Source organism: Crassostrea angulata, chromosome 9 (genome assembly GCF_025612915.1).
Source record: "Crassostrea angulata isolate pt1a10 chromosome 9, ASM2561291v2, whole genome shotgun sequence".
In the NCBI taxonomy this organism is placed as follows: domain Eukaryota; kingdom Metazoa; phylum Mollusca; class Bivalvia; order Ostreida; family Ostreidae; genus Magallana; species Magallana angulata.
Genome location: NC_069119.1, coordinates 12,811,157 through 12,831,496, shown reverse-complemented (window position 1 = coordinate 12,831,496; position 20,340 = coordinate 12,811,157). Strand labels below are relative to the sequence as shown.

The following is a 20,340-nucleotide window of genomic DNA, read 5'->3' as shown; positions in this document are numbered from 1 at the left end:
CTATGTATGTGAAGTATACAGCCAACTTCAAATATAGAGTTCAATCTCAATCATCAGGTTGCTAGGGCTGTTTAAAGTTTTTTGAGCAGTTTTAAATGCGGATGAGTAAATATTGGTTCTAGCCCACAGCGACTGATATGGTTAATATAATGACGGTTGTGTTACATAGTTTAAACTTCTGACACAGAGCTTTTCTTCGTTCATTCTTGTTAGCTATAAAGTTTAGGAGCAATTCAAAGTAGGTTTGAGTGTTTGACCTTGTTACTTGTCCTTATTAAGTGGGATTTTGATGGATCACGAAACTATGAATATGTAACATAAGGCTAGGCTCAGATATTAAGTCTTATGATAAAGGCGGCTAATATAAAAGAGCAAACAACAGAAATAAATTTGTGAATGGTTTATTTCATTTTGATTTGTGACATTGTACATTTTTCTGAAACAATAAAGGCTTTTGGGTAAAATGCCTTGATATTTCAAAACTTGATTTTTTTTTTTTTACAAAAGCTCAAAATTAAAGGAAAAGAAAACAAAAGACATGTTTTGAATGAATTTCTGGCCATTTATAAATTTGCAAGTGCCAAAAACTAATATGAATCAAAGCAAACATGCGATAATTAATAACTTTGAGAAAAGATATAAATATGCAACAGCATGATTGAAAAACCCACCCTTTATTATCGCTCTAAAAAATGGCATTTAACGTATGCCTAAGGAGATGTGGAAAGTGTCTTAAAATTACATTGTAACACTTAATCTTGGGTTTTTTCAGCATACAGAGTTTACTTGATTAAAAGTAAATGCGTTCTTTGATGTTATTATACCAACATAACACTTATGTAAACAATACCAAAGTACAAGACTCATATAAAATCACTGTTTTTTAGCTTTTGACTTTACTAATGACATTTAAATTTATGTCTAGCACTAGAAATGCTCAAGTTGATTATCCTATACATTAGAAAAGAATTAAAAAACTAAGATGCATATCCATCTCTATTCAAATGCTCAAGCTCAAATCGACCACCAATATACGAACAAGTTTTTCTTGCTTTCCCCTACCAGATCTTTCTGATTCTATTTGTCGACTATGTTTATTAACACCTTTGCGTTCCACTTAATATTTATATATAAACTCAATATTTGCAACACGACTGGGTTTACACAAATGTAATTTTAAAGCATTGTTTAACTAAATACGTCGTTTTCTTACAACTGACTGCTTAGCTTTAATCTACCTATGAGAGACTATACATTGCCGCAGAAGTTATTGATTTTGTAAAATATTTCCTTATTTTTGGGTAAGAGATACAAGTACAGTTCTACTGCTTATTAATTTTTCAGACAGTGCTAATAGAATTAGATCTTGTTTTGATGAAATGTACGTATTAGATAAAACACTGTTTCAATGGAAAATGAAAAACAAATCAGTTATCACAGCGTATAAAATAGCAACTTTAGCAAGTATTGATAATAATATATGTTTGGAGTAAACACTTCAGAATAAATGGTGCATTTTTTATCCCAGGAACTTGTTGAAACTTTCTGTAGACACCGAATTGTTTAATAAAACGACATATGAGCATGTTTTTTGTCTTAGGTTTTTCAGAAAATTAGATACATAGCCATCAATTAGTAACTGATAACAAGCAATTCAAATGTAATAATTAAATGTAAGGTTCCTTGACAATTTTCACTTAAAGCTAAGGAGTGTCAGCAACGGCCTATCCCAACATTTTAGTACACGACTAAGACAGTTTGATATGCTTAACAGCTCTCATTTCATCTCAAACACATCGTGTCGAATGATAGGCTTATGCTATTTGGTTTGTAAATTTTATTTTGGAAAGATAGAAGTTTTCTGGAGATGTGTTGTTATTACTATTGCACAGATCGCTTTTGTGTTCATTTAAAATTATTTACATCTACAATGTATTTTTCCTCTGTTCTTTAAGAAAATCAATTGTTATGCATACAGTTCTAATCTGACAAGAATGAAATTTACGCGATCCATTCAAACGATATCGGCGTATGATCAAACCTATTCCTTAAATTTAACATCAAACCGCCTGAATGTATTGTTTCTTTTATTCACTGTCATTTTTTATTCGACAACCTCTAAGAGATCATTGTAAAATTTGAGTTCACTTTGTTTGGATTATATCTTCATCGATCAAAACTAAAACTGCATTTAGAGCACGAACTCAATAATCCATTAAACAATGCATTTCAAAAGCGAAAATTATTGCAGAAACTTTTTTAGATTACTTTGTGTATTCTAGTATATATAATTTATAAACGTATTACATTTTGCTGTGTATTCTCTTTAGCGTTTTTGGCGAAAGAGGTTTTTGCTAAATCAATTACATCGATGAGTGCCTTGTCTATATGTTAATATTATAAGAAAAGTTTTGTTTTTTTTTAAAATACGCTAATCCAATAACCAATAATAATATACGATTTATTGGGTAGGACGGGTGCTGTTCCAATGAAACCAAAAAGAGCAACTGCAACAACAATGCTGTTAAAGATTTAACTTAAAAATTGCGGAAGATTATGTTTTATCGTATTTCTCACTTGCATGTCAGTTCATATACATTTGTTGTTTTTGACAAATTAAACGTACGAACTTGTGAACGAAATGTTAAACTTAACATATTATGAAATGCATTTTACATACTTTAAAACACAGGGTCGTTAAAAATATCGTTCTAGGATCTATAGGTTGACACATTTTCGCTGCTTACTAAAATAAGTTGTGCTAGATTAATTCTATGAATTGTGTTTATGTATGACGTGATTTTTATTAAATATGCAATACTCTACCACCAAGCAACAATGCAAAAGTTTATGGTGATCCAAAATGTTTCCCTCTATGTCAAATGATCCTTTTTGTTATACCAATATCTTATTATCGTTTTTGGGTTTTTTTCCTTCTGCAATCAGGACGTCGTTTTAATTTAAAATTGAAATGATGTGCTAAACAGATCAAATGACACAATGTACTTTAATTATAAGAACCTTTAATTGTACTAGTTGCCAAAACAGGACGTAGTTATACAATTTTAAGCAGGATATCTTTAAAAACGATACGATGATCACGTAGTGCTTATAAATAAATGATTAATTATATATACAGATATCAAAACTCGGTGACAACGCATTTTCTTAATATTTCAGAATTTGGTATGTTTTGGTTGATAAATATTTAAGACAATCATAAATGGTTGCAATGGGGACCTGTTGCTTGGTAACAGAAGCAAAAGATAAAAGAAATTGGTTTTTACTTGATCTAATACAATTTTTTACGTGGCTAGTAAATTTCATATGGAATTGACTACGAATGAACAATATTAGGTTAATTATAAACCATAAACGCTGTCGTTCAGTATTGATATGTGACTGAAAGGTGACTACTGTGGAATCATTAAATTTCGTTGGGGCCAACTTTCGTGGATTGCTTAAATTTCACAGGTTCGTGGGGACGTAATTTCGTGTATTTTCTTAAACATACAAAGGAACTATGACTCTAGTACCCTAATCTATTAATTCGTGGAGGATGTTAATTCGTGGATGAGAGGTACATACGAATTTCACGAAAATTGAGCCACCACGAAATCTAATGATTTCACAGTAAATGGTACAGCTTTGCCATTCAGTCACCTTCCCCGACCTTTTAGTCAATATTTACTTAACTGAATGGCAGAGTTTCATCCTATGTAACTAATGATATAATATCCGTATGTAGGCATAATTGTCTTTTGATTTAAAATTCATTAGTTGATTTTTGTATTAAACTGAAGAAGTAGTTTATTTAGAATGACACGTCATGAAATTGTCTGATATTAAATGTAATATCAGATTCAAACTTAGCATATAAATATCAGACTGCCAAAGGTAATTTTTTACACCTTAAGGAAAAGGAATGACGTCAGAACAGTCTCATTAGTTACATGGTTTATAGATACTGTATACGGGGAAATATTGCCCTCGCTTTTTTCCTCCTCTTTCCCATCCTTGCAATTGTCAGCGGGCGAATTTAAGACTAGGCGATATCCAATGTCTCAAATTATCTCTCTTAAACACAACTGTGTTTGGGCGAATTCAAGAGGGGCAAAAATGTTTGTAAATGTAGAAGGGCGAAAATGGTAGGGGTCGAAAATACATATATGTAACACTGTGTACAGTAGTTATTAATAACCTAATATGGTTTATACAACAACCAAGCTATACCATTACAATATAACAAGTTTATAAACTTTAAAATGATGTTACCCCTGTGGGTCAGATGGAGGCTCGATTTTTTCATACTAATGAATTTTAGCACATGGCACAATACATCTTCGGAAATGAGCTTTCAGTGTTTTGTTATATGGGGCAATCATACTTCCTAAAGGAGTTCGTTTTTAAAAGAGTTCTTCTCGAGAATTGAATGAAAAAATATCGAGATATAAAGGGTCAAAGTCGAAGTAGCTGAGTCGATAGTCGTGGACATGGCCCAGGCGACCCGGGTTCTAGCCCCAAAAGCCGCAAAATTTTTTCACTCATTTTTCGCTTAGACTAACGATTTTATCTTTGACTTGATTTGTTTAATCTATTCAATAATCGAACGAAAGACACACTCGTTGCTCGCAACGAGAACGATCTAGTTATTTTTCTATTTGAAGGAACAATATTGAAATATCAATGTTGTCGTTTTTCATTTTTTATGAATAACATGAAATAAATTAACATTGAAATTTGATCAATATCTAACAAATAAACCTTATTTTTAAAATCACTGTTGGAATAAAGAAAAATTAATCACCTTTAACTTCTTTTTACATTACAATTTCTTTGTGATAATTTTATTTTTCAAAACCAGCGTTCGATACTGCATAGAGGAAATGTGAACAAAATTTACTACAAATGAAATTACGTGGTAATAGGGGAGGTTTCGGTATATCAAAACTATGAATATGGATGTTATTAGTACAACATAATGGTAATTCTTCAGATTTTTTTCGAGTGCAATCATGTAGAGGTAGGTCAAGGAAAACCCTTTCCCATTTTTGGTGTAGATAAATAACCTTATTTTTTCTTTCTTTTTTTATTGCTTGAAAATAACATTGTTGGATTACATTGGTAACAAATTACATGTATAATCATACATGAAACTTCTTTTATTATGCCGGTGATATCATACTGGCAGAAGCCGCAGGTGACTTTCAAAGTTCCCTCCACGTATTTTATACATATTGTAATTAGTGGAAACATAATGTTGATAAAACAAAACTGTCGTTGTTTTCCAAAGGTGCAACATTAACAAAAATTTGGGGTTTTTTTTTTACTGTAAAGAAGTTATGGAATGTTTAATGAAAACATTAAAGAACTCAAATATAATAGTCAAAATTTCTAACGCCCCGGGCAAATTTTCGTATTACACTTTCTGCATTTTTAATCATTTTGACTATGACTATGGTTAAGTATAAACTGAACGTGAACTTGTACGTACTTTAGCCTAGATAGATTAATCAAACATCATAATGAGGTTAGTGATCGAGTAACCAGTCAATGTCATTAGACGAATCTAGTACATTGTAATTATCTTTTTTTGAAATACGATCTTACAGTTATAAGAGCGATTTGAGCTCTCCATGATTTCATATATCAAACTACATACATATATGTATAGGTTCATGTTCACTATCAGGTTCAAAATTAATGACTTATAGAAGATTCATTCTTTATCTGCCCAATATATAACCATCTTGTGACATTTTGAACAACATATCACATAAGTAAATTGATATATATAGACATTTGGCATGATACAATATCGGGTATGAACAAGAGACACACTCACGTAGCATTAGGGGGGCCTGTAACCCCCCCCCCCCCCCATTCTACAAGGTCACTTTTCTTCACGTAGAGTGTGCTCGTTTTTGTGAAATAACATTTTTTCTTCAGGCAAAAGGGTCATTTCTCTACGTAGAATAATGACCGAGGGGTCATTTTACTGCGTAGAATAATTCTACCCCGGTCATTATTCTACGGGGGTCATTATTCTACGTTACACCGGCAAAAGATAAGGAATGCAGGAAATGCGGGAATGTGGGACACTAAATGAGCTGCTGCTTAACGAAGCCAAAAACAAGGAAAACGTATGGCACAGAAATCTCAAGGAGAAGGACAGATTCACACAGTAGAGTCGGGATCTGATTCAGATGTGTTTGCATTTATTCTGAAGACATCGGACAAGTCATCAGACAAAGTTACAGCCAGTCTTCGAGGACATCCAGTGGAATTTGTCCTTGATAGTGGTGCATCAGGCAATATTATAGACAAACAACTGTGGGAAACTCTAAACAAAGAAACGCCTAAAATGTTATTCTGAAAAGTGTGAGAAAAAACTCTATGCATATAGTTCTACAGAACCATTGAAATTGTTAGGAACATTTCGAACACATACCTTGATCGAGGAAACAGGCAACGGCAGTGAAGAAGAATTCTATATGTTGAATGGAAAAGGACCAGCAAAGATACCGCTATGAATCTACGAGTTCTTAAACTTGGTGTCAACAGTGTACAATCATTTGACATTGTTCGATAATACCCAAAGTGTTTCCAAGGAATAGGAAAGCTGAAAAACTTTAAGTTAAAGCTGCACATTGATCAGGATGTGAAACCTGTTGCGCCAGCTATGTACAGGATTCCATACATTCTGAGAGAGAAAGTTTGAGAGCAACTTGATGACCTTGAATCTCAGGATATCATTGAGAAAGTGAATGCTCCTACACCTTGGGTCAGTCCAGTCATTATTGTACCGAAATCCAATGGTGACATCAGATTGTGTGTCGACATGAGACAAGCCAATGCCGCGATTATTTGTGAAAGACACCCTATTTCGACTGTGGATGAAATACTCTACAATGCATGTGAATGGTAGTGAAGTGTTTAGCAAGTTAGACCTTAGAAGTAGATACCATCAGATTGAGTTGGAGGAATCTTCAAGGGAGATCACTACATTTGTAACATACAAAGGCCTGTAGCTATAGATATAAAAGACTGATGTTTGGCATTTCATCAGCACCAGAAATATATCAGCAAGTGATTTCACAAGTGTTTTATGATTGTGAGGGTACAAAACATTTCAGATGATATTGTGATCCATGGGCGTGACAAAGCAGAGCATGATAAAAGACTTTGTGAAGCATTGCAGAGAATTAAAGAAAAAGGACTTACACTGAACCAAGCAAAGTGTGAATTTAGCATGAACAAATTAATATTCATGGGTCATGTGATGTATAAGAAGGGTATTGGGCCAACAAGTGATAGGATCAAGTCGTTACTGGATGCAAAAGAGTCAACAAGTGGATCTGAAGTGAAAAGTTTCCTTGGACTTGTAAACTTTAGTGCATGGTATATACCAAAACTATCGACTGTGTCAGAACCGCTGAGGAGATTGACAAAGAAGAATATTAACTTCGTATGGGGACGTGAACAGAAAAAGAATGTTGATACGTTGAAACGCTGTTTGTCAAATGTGAAAACTTTAGGACACTACCGGTTAGATGCAGAAAAAACACATTTAGTGACAAATGCTATCAATGTAGGCATTGGAGCAGTCTTACTTCAAGTGCACACAGGTGAAACGAGAGTCATCTGTTATGCCAGCCGTACATTGTCTGTGGCAGAATGCCAACGACAGAAAAAGAAGCTCTGGCAGTTCTATGGGCATGTGAGAAGTTCCATATTTACTTGTATGATGTAGAGTTTGAGCTGATTACAGATCACAGGCCATTAGAAGTTTTCTATGGAAGAAAATCTCGACCAAATGCACGAATCGATCGCTGGTTGTTGAAACGTATGGCATACAATTTCGTTACTTACCCAGACATCAGAATATTGCAGTTGCATTGTCACGTTTGGTGGAAAACAAACCCATAGAAAACAGTAACTCTGTGGACACTGAACAATATGTGAAATTTATAGCGAGGGAAGCTTCGCCTCATGCATTGTCTACAGAAGTAGAAGAAGTTTCAAAGAGGGACGAAGAACTTTTCAATATTCGTAGATTCATCAAAGAAGGGGAATAGGAAAAATCTTGTGTTGACTATTTTCCATTCAAAGATGAATTGTGTTCTATTGTATACCGTGTGTTACGTAGATCTAGGATTATGATTCCGAGAAGTTTGAGAAAACAGTGTGTTTAGTTAGCACACCAGGGGCACTTGGGCATTGAGATGCAAACAGTTCAACCCCAAATTGCACACAAAATGTTGCTCATGTGTATTATCATATTGGAATGGATCTTATCCTTCCGTTATGCAAATTATAATTTTTAAATGTATTACCGAAACTTGCATGTGGCCTTCTTTTTTAATTAAACTGCATGGTACTTAACAGTGTTATTTAGGGGCAAACACTTGGTGCGGGTATTCCTGTCTAATGACAGCATCTAGTTATAGTTTGGAAGATTTTCAAATCTGACAGGGTGCAGTTAAAAGATGAACCCTTTGAAACTTTGATGATCATAAAGTGCAACAGCAGTCTTTTGTCTTAAAGTGTCCTCAGCATCAAGATATCCGATTAAAATAAATTAAGAAATGGAAAAACCCATTTGTTCATAAATTAATACGATTAAAAGTCAAAAATTTTAAATTATGAAATATCTCTAATTAGCAGTTAATAACTGAAACGTTATACCATAATTTAATTGTTTTCTGTTATGCATGTACCAGGCACGTTGATCGTTTTTGAAAGTGTGTGTGTGGGGGGCAGACTTGTCTTGAAGATCCTTATCCGAGGGGGGGGGGGGGGGGGGGGGGGGAGGGGATTAGGATACCTTTTACCTTCAATTTCACTATTTATTTTCTTATTTTCAATTCAATGGTCCGATAACTGGGGGGGGGGGGGGGGGGACTCCATGTGTATTCAATTTTTTGAATGTAAATTCAAGAGAAAACTTTGCTGCGCAAAAAAGTGGGGGGGGGGGGGGGGGCAGGCCCCCCTGATGCTACGTGCCTGTGTACTTCTGTGTCTCTAGTTCATACCTGATATTGTATCATGCCAAATATCTATTAATATCAATTTACTTATGTGATATGTTGTTCAAAATGTCATAAGATGCTTATATATTGGGCAGATAAAGAATGAATCTTGTATAAGTCGTTAATTTTGAACCTGATACTGAACATGAACCTATAGATATGTTTAAGAGTGTTTTATATTTGAAACATTTGCAAAAACTCTTTATTTAGCTTTACTTTGCAAAAAGTAATGGTAATGCATTACTTACTTCAAGAAAATAGTGTAATGGTAATGGTAATTTAATGCCCAAATTCATGAAGTAATGGTAATGTAATGCATTACTTTACAATGTAATTCGCCCCAAGCCTGCTGTGTACTAGTATCTCAAAATGTTATAAACATGTAATCATCGAACAATCACAGTCTTTTAAAAGCTGCCTTTAGCTGTTAACATTTCTTTTCAGATTCAAATAAATCGATACTTTTTTAAGAGATCAAAAGCATTTCAAAGGATCCAAAACGTTTTCTACTCTTTGGACGCCAAATAATGAATTTTTGAATATTTGATACATAAACTGGTTTTAATGAAAGTCCGCACTCAAGTTCAATTACAATTTTAGGACCTATATCGAAAGAACCGGTATGTATTACGTCACGAGGTATTATGACAATCTCCCTTTTTATAAAAAACAATATAAATAAAAAGTTATCTAATGTCTGTAAGAAAATGGAGCACATGATTTTTTGAAAGTAAAGACAAAAAATTCCTGCTTGAAAAATTTTATTACCATTCTTATTAAATATGATTCATTTGTTTACCATTACCATTCTTATTAAATCTGATTCATTTGTTTTCTATAAAAACAAAATTCTATTCAAACCAATACAATCGCCATCTTTGTAAACTTTGTCATTTCAGGAGTGTTCAGAAAACAAAATTTAGATACATATAAAACCTTAATAGTTTTCAGATTCTTAAAATGTATCCCCTTTTCCCCCCGAAACAAACTTTTCCCTACGGTATCATCTGTCATACATACCTGATATTGCCAAATTAGGATAAATTTTCGCCCGAAAATAAACATACCCAGACACACGTTTTTGACCCAAGATTTATTAGTCATAGGTAGAGATACAAATTGATTTCATTAATGTAAATTTCGTCTATGTAACTCATTTCAATATAAGTCACTATGTAGTAAATATGCAAACGTTTTTTCAACAACTGATGGTTTACTTTCTCTGGTTTTGTGTTCATTCTTCTACTGTTGGTTTTTATCTAAGTTTATTTTTTGGACAAACAAGATTGATTGTATAATTGTTTATTTGACAAAATTTTATTTAATTAAATACCCTTCACCTAGCCCGAGATCATCAAAATCATCAACAAATGCAAAAATCACAAAAATCTTAATGTCTGTAATCACAGTGAAAACATCATATAATGCCTTAATCATATTTTTAAAAAAATCACAATAGTATATATGAACATGTACATAAATAGTGAGCACACCAAGCACCAAAGAGAATGTTTTTAATCTTCATTTTTGAAAAAAAGATTATTCAATTCTGAAGCAACGTATGTTTGTGTTAAAGCAAATTTGTTATCAAATGACATAGAAAAAAGAAATGGCTATATAATCATACGTAAATTTCCATTGCTAAAAAGTCTATGATACAGTTATTCAAAATGAAAACTTTTGAGAATTCCAGAGTATCAATATCTCCCCAAAAAATGATAAAAACAATTTTGCAAACATTTTCAGAAATTATATCAGTAACATTTTTGTTTCTGTGTCAGAATATACAAATCCTAAGATGGAGGATGATTCATGTAAATAGTACACATACAAATATCTGAATACTTGATTGAATTTAAACTGTCAAGATTAAATTTGTACAAAAAAGTACATTAAACTGAATGTCGAACTACACAATTACATGTCCTGTTGTACAATACTTATATATATGAAAACATCAATCATGAACACTTTTTATGGAAGGAAGCTGATAGAACACTAGATTTGAAGAAAAAAATGTCTGTTGATCAATGACATATTGATTGCAGAGCTAAAAACCACATCTGAAAAGAAAGATAACTCTCATTTATAAAATACGAAATTTCATAGATTTTGAAAACCTGATATACTCAGCAAGGTAAGATAACTTAAGTCAAAAATTTTATTTGAGATTTTTTGAGTTACAATAATCATATTAAATAATTGATCAATTCATTTAAATTGAAGGTCACTCTTTTTTTGAAATTAAACCATACAAATTTGATAAGCACAGACTTCAACAAAACATGATACCTTGGTCATCAAAACCCATAGGTTCCTTTCATTTGTTCCACTTTTGTAATGTACGCCTGTTCAGCTGCTTCTTTTGCCATTCCTAGGATAAAAGAATTCTCCTAATTAATTACAAAGCAATGTCCATGATCTTCATACACTGATAGAGGTAACTCTTGGTCAGAATAAGATGGAATAAGCAATCATGCCAGCAGTGTATTTGTGTACTTAAGATAGCTCACTACATCAAGACTTAAGATACAATGGCACAGCATGGCAATTTAAAGATTCTGTAAACTTTTTTGGGTCAAACGATTTGATTGAATATCATCATATCTCAGTGGTTAAAGTTCCATGTTTGTGAACAGCAGTTCACAGTTAAATTCTGCCTGGGCTTTTGTTCATGTTAACTCAATTAGATTTTTTAAAATCACAATTTTTTTTATTGAAAATTGCATTTTTTTTCTTGCTTATTTGACTCATATTTACTTCTTATCCATCATGCTAAATGACTTTCATAATCAAGTAATTTTCTGCTGATTTGAGAATCTATTTTTAGGTGTAGTGAGCCACCTTACATTTAATCAATGAAGTTTTATGGAAAACATGTAGTCTGTATGAGTAAAGTAGACTCTGCTTTCAACAAATTTAAATAATTTATTTGTAATATCATAAGGCTAAGCCCTAAAATCTTGAAAGATAATCCTTGAATAAATCAAAAATGAATTTCAATAATATACATGTAAAGCACTTTTAAAACAAATGCTACCTAGTTACAACTCAAAAACCTTGAGAATGAGCCTCCAATTTTCATTCTGCAAACTTCCTTTTAAGACAGTAAAGTATGTTTGCCTGTATACAAAAATCAACAAAATATGCTAACCTTTCTTTCCATTCCATGCATCCCATTTAGCTTTTCCTTTCAAATCCAACATTCCTGGACGGTCTGAAATACAAAGAAAATTTATCAAAAACTTGAAAAGAAAAAATGTCCTTTATTAGAATTTACATGCAGGTACATAACCCCAAAAACAAGTATATTTATTTTTACTGCAAAGGTTTGTCCTTGATATACTGCTAAGTATATCTGATTTACCAGTAAGTTAAATGATTTCCCTATCTATTGATGAACCTATATATATTTCATTTTGAACAATTTCTTCCTGAAACCTGGCATTATTTGCCTTCAATTTCATATGTAAAGACATGTAGTACATAATTTTGTCACATCTTGGAGAGACAAAAATTTTACCAAAAAAAAAAAAAAAACTCTTGAAATTTTTTATGGCCAAAAGTTTCAAAACATTATAAGACAATTAGGGGTTCTACTGTTAAATTTGAAAAAGGGGAACAACCCAATTATATTTTCAAAAAAAAATAAATTTCATTTTGACAATTAAGAGGGCTGGATGGTAATGGCCACTTTTAGACAATCATAAATATATTTGAAAATATCTAAATTTTAAAGTTAAAATATTTGGAATTTTTGTTTACTAAATAATAGTCTAATTGGCCAAAAATATCATACATATATAAATTTCTATATCTGACATTTAATTTGTTGACATCAAGCTGTCAGTTTTCATTGTGAAATCCAACTTTTGTAACTAAGGGACATTGTACATCTACCTTAATAGCAATTATTTATCTTTGATAGCTCTTCTCCATTGGTTTCTTATTTGAAATAAATTGTTATGAGCACAATCACAGCAAAATTAACCAATTTGAAAAAACAAATTCTGGAAACATTGGTGAAAAAATTAAAGAAATGAATTTTTACCCAAAGATGAAAACGTTTAAATAACTTAGCCAGAAAACAGACATCAAGAAAAAAAGAAATCCCATTTTCTTTGAAATAGGAGAATAAATCAAAAGTCTGGTAGTAAAGTGACGAACACAGTGTATGTTATGCATGTTCGAGTGTGTCGGCAAAACTTCACAGAAATAATAATGCCTCCAAGAAGTTTGAATACAAACTCTTAAAAATCAGTGAGCAAAGTCTCTTTCACAACCTCACAATGTAAAAAAAAAAAAGGATAGCCAGATGTGTGCAACATTATCGACACACACTATTCACCAAAATGCCACACAAGCCGGGGAATAACTCGTTTCCTCAGCAACGCTGAAAGACACGTACAGGCTGTTATTCAATTTTGTTAAACCTTAATAAATATTTTTTTGTAATAGTTCTTACTATCAGAATGTAAAACAAAACAGATGATAACTCAATCGGTCTATCAAACTCTATAATGATCAGTCTGCCGTTTGAACATAAAAATTGTTAGACCGCTAAGTCACAGCTAATTAATTTTGTCTGATCTAGACAGAAAGGAAATAACTGAAGAACTTTGCAACACGAGTGGCTGGTTGGTACTTGAAATTATACGTGCATATGTAGCAAAGGGTATAAGAAAACAGCTGATGAATGATTCACACAGAAATGTTGCCCTCGGCCTTCGGCTTTGGGCAACATTTGCGTCTTCAGGTCCAACAAATCAAATGCTGTATTAAATACATGTAGTACAATAATATATTCACATATTTTTGATGCAGTATTGACATGGCTGTGAAACATTCAAGTTAACATGCATTCATTTCACAATTTGGCTACTCTAGCATCAATAATTGAAGCTACCCAATCTTTTGAACATACTAGTTAAAAACAATGAGTGTACAAGTAACCATGATCGAATTCTAAAATGCCTTGGTATTTAAATTGGCACTCTTAATACTCGCCATTCTGAATAGGTTCCTGGAGAATTTTAATTGGGTTAATCCTATACACAGTGCTAAACAAAGCTAACAGTTTATCCTTTAGGAGGGCATATACTACATAATTGATATATAATCTACACAACATCATACATTGAATTGTATACATGTCTCCTTTGATTATTAACTTTTTCCTTATCAAAAAATATTGCAGTATTTGCAGATTCCATATAATTATGTTTTTTTTTAGCATAGAAATAAACATTTATTTCTTTATTATGGATATACAAAAGCATGTACCAAGGCTGCATTGTATTTGAGAAATAAAGTACGAGTTTTCGTGAATGTTGCAGAATAACCTCCGAGGTCGAAAAATGTTGTTTTGAAATATAAAAGCCGAGGCTTTTATATTTCAAACAACATTTCGAGACCGAGGAGGTTATCCTGCAACATTCACGATAACAAGAACTTTATTTCTATTCTACTAACAGCTCAGTATTTCTACAGATCATTTCTCCTATAGAGAGACGATCTAGGTCATTTTGACAGCTGTTCCGTGTAACCCCAATGGTTTTGTTAGTAATGTTTACATGTGTATCGATCGAAAGAATCACATGCAGACGACAGAATTTTTCTTTGGATTTTTGATACTCTTTACTTATTTATAAAATATCTTTGAATCATGTTCCTAATATTTTAAGGGCAATTTAATACGATAATTACTACTACACGTTATATATTTTATGTAAAAACACGCAGTGAAAATGTGCTAGGGAGGTCCTAGGAACAGCCGTATTGATCTCTTAAAAATAAACATTTGAGGCAATACACATCGTTTTGACTGGAACTAACACGTGAAATTGACACGGTTTTATAACTTTGTACGGTTTGAAGTTGTACTTTCATGATCAGTGCGAGACAAATAGGTATTTCTGATCTGATAATTTACTGATGACGTTCGTGGTATATTGGAGAATAATGTCCGCGGCATCTCTTTGATCTCGGCAATAACTGTAGTAGAATACCACAATAACATCTTGGTAAGTTTTCATTTAAAAATCAATTTAAAACCACAAATCAAGTAATTGGGATCAATATTCATGTACCGACTGTGGGCCATGTTTTCTTATTTCTTGATTACAAGAAACAATGCCAAAACCTCTGGCTGCTTTTTTTAATAGAGCTGCATTTCTTTCTCAGACAATTTCTAACTAAATGACAATTGAAGTATTATAATTTTAATCACCTTTGTGATGATCAAATTATTAGAGAAATAAAGAGGTCTTCGTTAAAGCAATATGAGCTGTATTTTTTTAGAATTTTATTTTGCTGCAAAAAGCTGCTAGTATGATAAGTCTGCATATAACTTAAACTTTTATGATAAATAAGGTTTGAAAAAATCATTAATTTTTGTCAGCTAATCAATTTTTGTACAGGACGGCAATAATTCAATTATGCTCCAATTAAGGCTTCCTAACAGCATTTTCACACAAAAATATGGCTAAAAGATATCAAAAAACCACGATATTTTTGTCATTTTAGTAGAAAATAACATTTTTGTAAAAAAAAACTTCAACATGAAAATTGCAACTCATATTGCTTTAATATTTACATTTGTATTTCTGAACAATCCAAGAAATACAATATGCATATTACAAACATTTGTGGTACTAAATCAACAATTCCTGACAGAGCGAACATGCATACTGTACACGTGATACTTTACAATCCAAAAAAGAGAGAGGGAGAGAGAACTGAACTGAGAAGTGATTTCATGCATTTGTATTTCTATACAATCCCAGAGGATATGCCTATTACAAACACTTGTGGTAATTATAAATTGACAATTCAACATGCAGAGAGAGAGAGAGAGAGAGAGAGAGAGAGAGAGAGAGAGAGAGAGAAAATTACACCAATTATACTCAATTGTGTTACTCAGCTATCCAACAAAGATGGAGTGATTAAGAAAAAGAGGCATGCCTATTTGTACACACTTGATTGTGGTACTTCACAATCCCACAGAGAGAGGGGTAAATGAGAGAGAGAGAGAGAGAGAGAGAGAGAGAGAGAGAGAGAGAGAGAGAGAGAGAGAGAACACAAAATGCCTATTGTATACACCTAATTGCACAGGGAGGGAGAGGGTAGAGATAAAAAAGAAAGATGGTTATCACATGTTGGGGTACTGATTAGCCATAACCTGGCCAATGACTGAGACACCTACCTGTGTTTACATCGCCCACTGTGGCCTGTTTGTACAGTCCGTACACCTCCAGCAAATCCTGATCTGATGGACTATTTTTCAGCTTCTTCACCTCTTCAGCAGCCTTCAGAAATTCCTACAATTCAAAAATAAATAAATCATTACCACAGAAATTTAATCAAAGGCCTGAAGGGCCTGAGAGTCAATTCAATCTCAACATGTTGGCAATATTTAGATGGAAGTTTTTTTATTAGATTGTTAGTTATACATTTAATTCAATTGCTGTCTTTCAAAGTAAATTAAACATAGGTAATCAAAGATTACAGAGCTCATCGACACAGACATGTTGTAGGATCTCCTCCAAAAACTTAAACAGGGTCAAGAGGCAGAAAAAAAATTCTGTGACTAAAAATCGTTCAAATCTCATTTCAACAATATTTTTGCCAAGGAATACATTATAAAATTTAAGTTTGTAAAGTATTGGATGTATATTTTAGTATGTATATTATATGGTGTAAAGGATATTCACATTAAATGCCCCGAAATTAATTTTGAGAAAATAATTCAAATAAAACATGAACTTGTCTATACATTGTTTCCCATGGCAACATAATTTCCATATTTATTGCATCTATACACATGAAATTGGAAAATGCATGCATTAATTACATTCTGTTTAAAGCTAGGTCCCCATTACGATTAACATGCAGTGCAATGATTCATTTTTTAGATTGAACATAACTTTGAAGATAATGTTAAAACAAGTACAACCAAAAATTAACTGGAAAACAGCTTGGTTGTAAACAAAATCTTTTTATAAATTGTTAAGTCTCTCTATGACAAATCCATGTAATTCAAATATATCATTATTTTTGTTACCATCTGAGGGTAAAGATTTGGAAAATGATATGGTATCATAAAATAATTCAGACTCAATTGTTGTTTTTTTTCTTCACTTTTTTACTTCTCCTTTACCCAAACAAAATCCTTGCTTGTTTTTGAGAATCAAAGATACAACAAGCTGTACTCAATTCAAAGCATTACTTCTGGATACAAAGATTGCAAAAATGTTAATTGGCAGACACTTAAGAGAGAAAACTCTAAATGCAGAGTAATTAAAAAATTCAGCCAAAAAATTATTGTAAATATTTAATTACAAAATACATGCATCTTTATTGAGTCCAAGAAAATGCATTAATTATCATAGTTACACATTTTGGCCGTCATTCACAAGTGAATACTCTTCAATGTTTTTCATATCATAAATCTTATTTAAAGCTGAGTATGAATTCAAATTGAATGCATACCAGGTTTTTGTATCTAGAGGATTTATAATTATATTTTCTAAACAAAATTAGCAATATGATACACATTGTCTTCTTAGACTATATAAATTTCATATCCTTGATGCATGTTATCAAGTGCAAATTCAGCTGAAAATATGTTCGAGACCGAATTTTTTCCACTTTATTCTACATCTCATCACTGTTTGTATAGACAAAAAAAAAAAGAAAGGAATATCATTCATCAAGTTCTGTTGATATTTCAACGACTAAGAAAGAAAAACTATTTGCATTGTATTACGCATTATCATAACACGGTTGTGCTCAAAATCCGAGAGTGCCGATGATAACAACGGTCTTCTTGCTTCGCGAGCCGACTCAAAAAGACACCCAGTTCCCCTTTTCCTTTGTGAAAAAATGTCAGGTTTTTATACATGCAGTTTGAAGTATTCAATACAGGTATTTTAAAATTATGAAATATAACTTATATCATTAACTAAGGCTTCCGGTAATCTGAAATCTTTATTATATTATTAGTATCATAACATTCAATTTTTCTTCACAAATAAATATTAAATTACATTCATGCTAGCTGATATGAAATATGATAAAGGAAGTCAGGAATAGTAGCAACTGGATGCAGAAAATTACAAAATAAACTCAGAAATCATTTCCTGAACTTCATAATCAATACACTGTTCATACAATTTACACCTTAGTTTATACAGTGTTTAATCACTGCATGAATTAATAATATATCCTATCCTGTCTTGGGTGCACAAGTATCAGTCATCTGGTGAAAATTACCCTCAGGTAGGCACGTTTTAGACAGGTAAATATCCTCAAGGTGACACATCCATATGACTCAATATTTCTTACGTGATATCACCTGATTTAATATAAAACTGACTTTCTACCTGCTATCAACTATAGATTTCTGATGCAAACAGGAAATTAAGTATCTATATTGTTAGTATACTTATGGCATGCAAGAGTATCAAATCAAACAATGAAGGAAATAATAAGCATATGGATACTATTTCATGTACTAGAAGGGTTTTTTTTTAATTGTTTCCAATTTCATGCCAAGCCCAAGTATACCATGTATACATACAGAAACATCTATACATGCATATTTCAATAAATCGGTGAAATGAATACACATGATTCTACACTGTAGACCAAGATACATTTATCAATTTCTGTTTCACTGTATTTATTAAGAGAATCAGTTTGTAGCAATACTATAGTATATAAACATTCATCATGTTCATGGTACATGTCTGACAATGCAATGCCAATACCATGAATACATTAACCTTTTTCAATTTTCATATGATATAAACCAAAAGTTAAGCAGAAACTTGTACAGCCTTAAATGCAACGATAGTTGATATATTGGTGACAGGATCCGCCCCCAATAATACTTGAAACATGTACACAGTGACTGGATCCGCCCCCCCCCCCCCCCCCCCCAATAATATCGGATGATTTTAATTTCTAACCTGTTGCATTGCTTAACAAAAAGCGATGCACACAGTCGGCTATTGTAAAAATGTGATTTAGTAAAAATAGTACTTACTTGGGAATTCATGGTGTTGTATGAAACGTGTTACGTGGAAAAACCTCCAAGGTTCAAAGTGCGAGATTGCAAACCACGCCTGGATGCTATGGACGACGACGGATAGAGTAGTGTAAATGTTAAACCGACTCGATTCATATCCGGATAGATTCTATGCGCGGATCAAGGATGGGAGGGGGTGCATTTATTTATCAAAAACAATAAAATGTTTTCTTTGCCAATTGACATTTTATCCTGATATGAAGGTGACTAGAATTGTAGAGTAAAAATAAAATTAATGGAGATTAGAATATACATTTCTTATAACTGTCTTGGTAACGCGGATTCAACACATATAACGTGTTATGGAATCATCTATCGTTTCAAATATTCAAATATTTTTTTATATTATTTTATATATATGAATCAATGAGTAGAAGTAATTAGTATGTAAATTGTCGTTATCGTCGATCAGTGTGTTATATAGAAGAAACAGACAAATAATGCAAGGATCCAAAAAAATTCTAGGGGGTCCGAGGGATAAGTTTAATTGCCATTGGGAGTGGGGGGGGGGTGCGAGGAATATTTTCGGTAATTCAACTACGTGAATTTTTTTTATTTTGAATTTTCCAGCCCCCCCCCCTCCCTTGGCATGTTGAAATAATTCTAACATACAATCATGTGAAAGTTTATTACGACTACTTTGAAGTTTGATGTTAGACAGTCCGTGCGCGCGGGGTTCGTGGAGTTTGCACTCGATGTAGATAGGTTCTGATCGCGATGACGAAATGATCCTTGCACGTAAATTCTGCCTCATAAGGATAATAAAAGACATCAATGGACTATCTAACATTATTTAAGATATGTTTTAGAGTTAATTCATAAAAAAATATATCTAAATTAATATTCCGCCCAGCTTCAATCGTATATACTAGTATATATTTTTCAAAGTACAAGTGAATTCTCTTAATGTTTACTATTACACTTTAAAAATGTGTTGTCTTGTCAGAAAATAAATTAGCTAATTAGATGTGCAATATATACTTGAAAATTTCACAGCAGTTTTTTTTTTTAAAGTTAAGGGAATGTGTAAAAACATTAACATCGTTTTTCAACCGGACCGTGTAGATTTCAGTCACGCAAGTTTCAGTATGAATCATAATCGATTATCTTGAGAAACAAACAAGAAACAATTAACGAATGTTAATTTGATTTATATATTTTTATGGTAAATAACACCATTTAGCACCCTAGTGACGACATTAATTACCACCAGACAAT

The 20,340-nt window shown here is 32.5% G+C and overlaps 1 protein-coding gene across 1 annotated transcript; it reads right to left on the bottom strand.

Annotated features, from left to right (window-relative positions):
* Positions 1-10,841: 10,841 nt before the first annotated feature.
* LOC128163853 (acyl-CoA-binding protein-like) lies at positions 10,842-19,209 on the bottom strand. The gene is made up of 5 exons (XM_052827525.1): positions 19,081-19,209; positions 16,237-16,351; positions 12,187-12,249; positions 11,325-11,406; positions 10,842-11,095 (listed from the first exon to the last, which is right to left on the bottom strand). Exons 1-4 carry the CDS (start codon positions 19,090-19,092, stop codon positions 11,333-11,335), a joined length of 264 nt encoding a protein of 87 aa, XP_052683485.1. The 5' UTR covers positions 19,093-19,209; the 3' UTR covers positions 10,842-11,095; positions 11,325-11,332.
* Positions 19,210-20,340: the final 1,131 nt, after the last annotated feature.

Bases quoted from the DNA above. Each gene is read 5' to 3' on its own strand.
- LOC128163853 (XM_052827525.1), bottom strand. The intron at 12,250-16,236 runs GTAGGTGTCTCA...TTTGTATTTCAG, and splicing joins AGTGGGCGATGTAAACACAG to ACCGTCCAGGAATGTTGGAT. The intron at 11,407-12,186 runs GTTAGCATATTT...CTTTTATCCTAG, and splicing joins TGCATGGAATGGAAAGAAAG to GAATGGCAAAAGAAGCAGCT.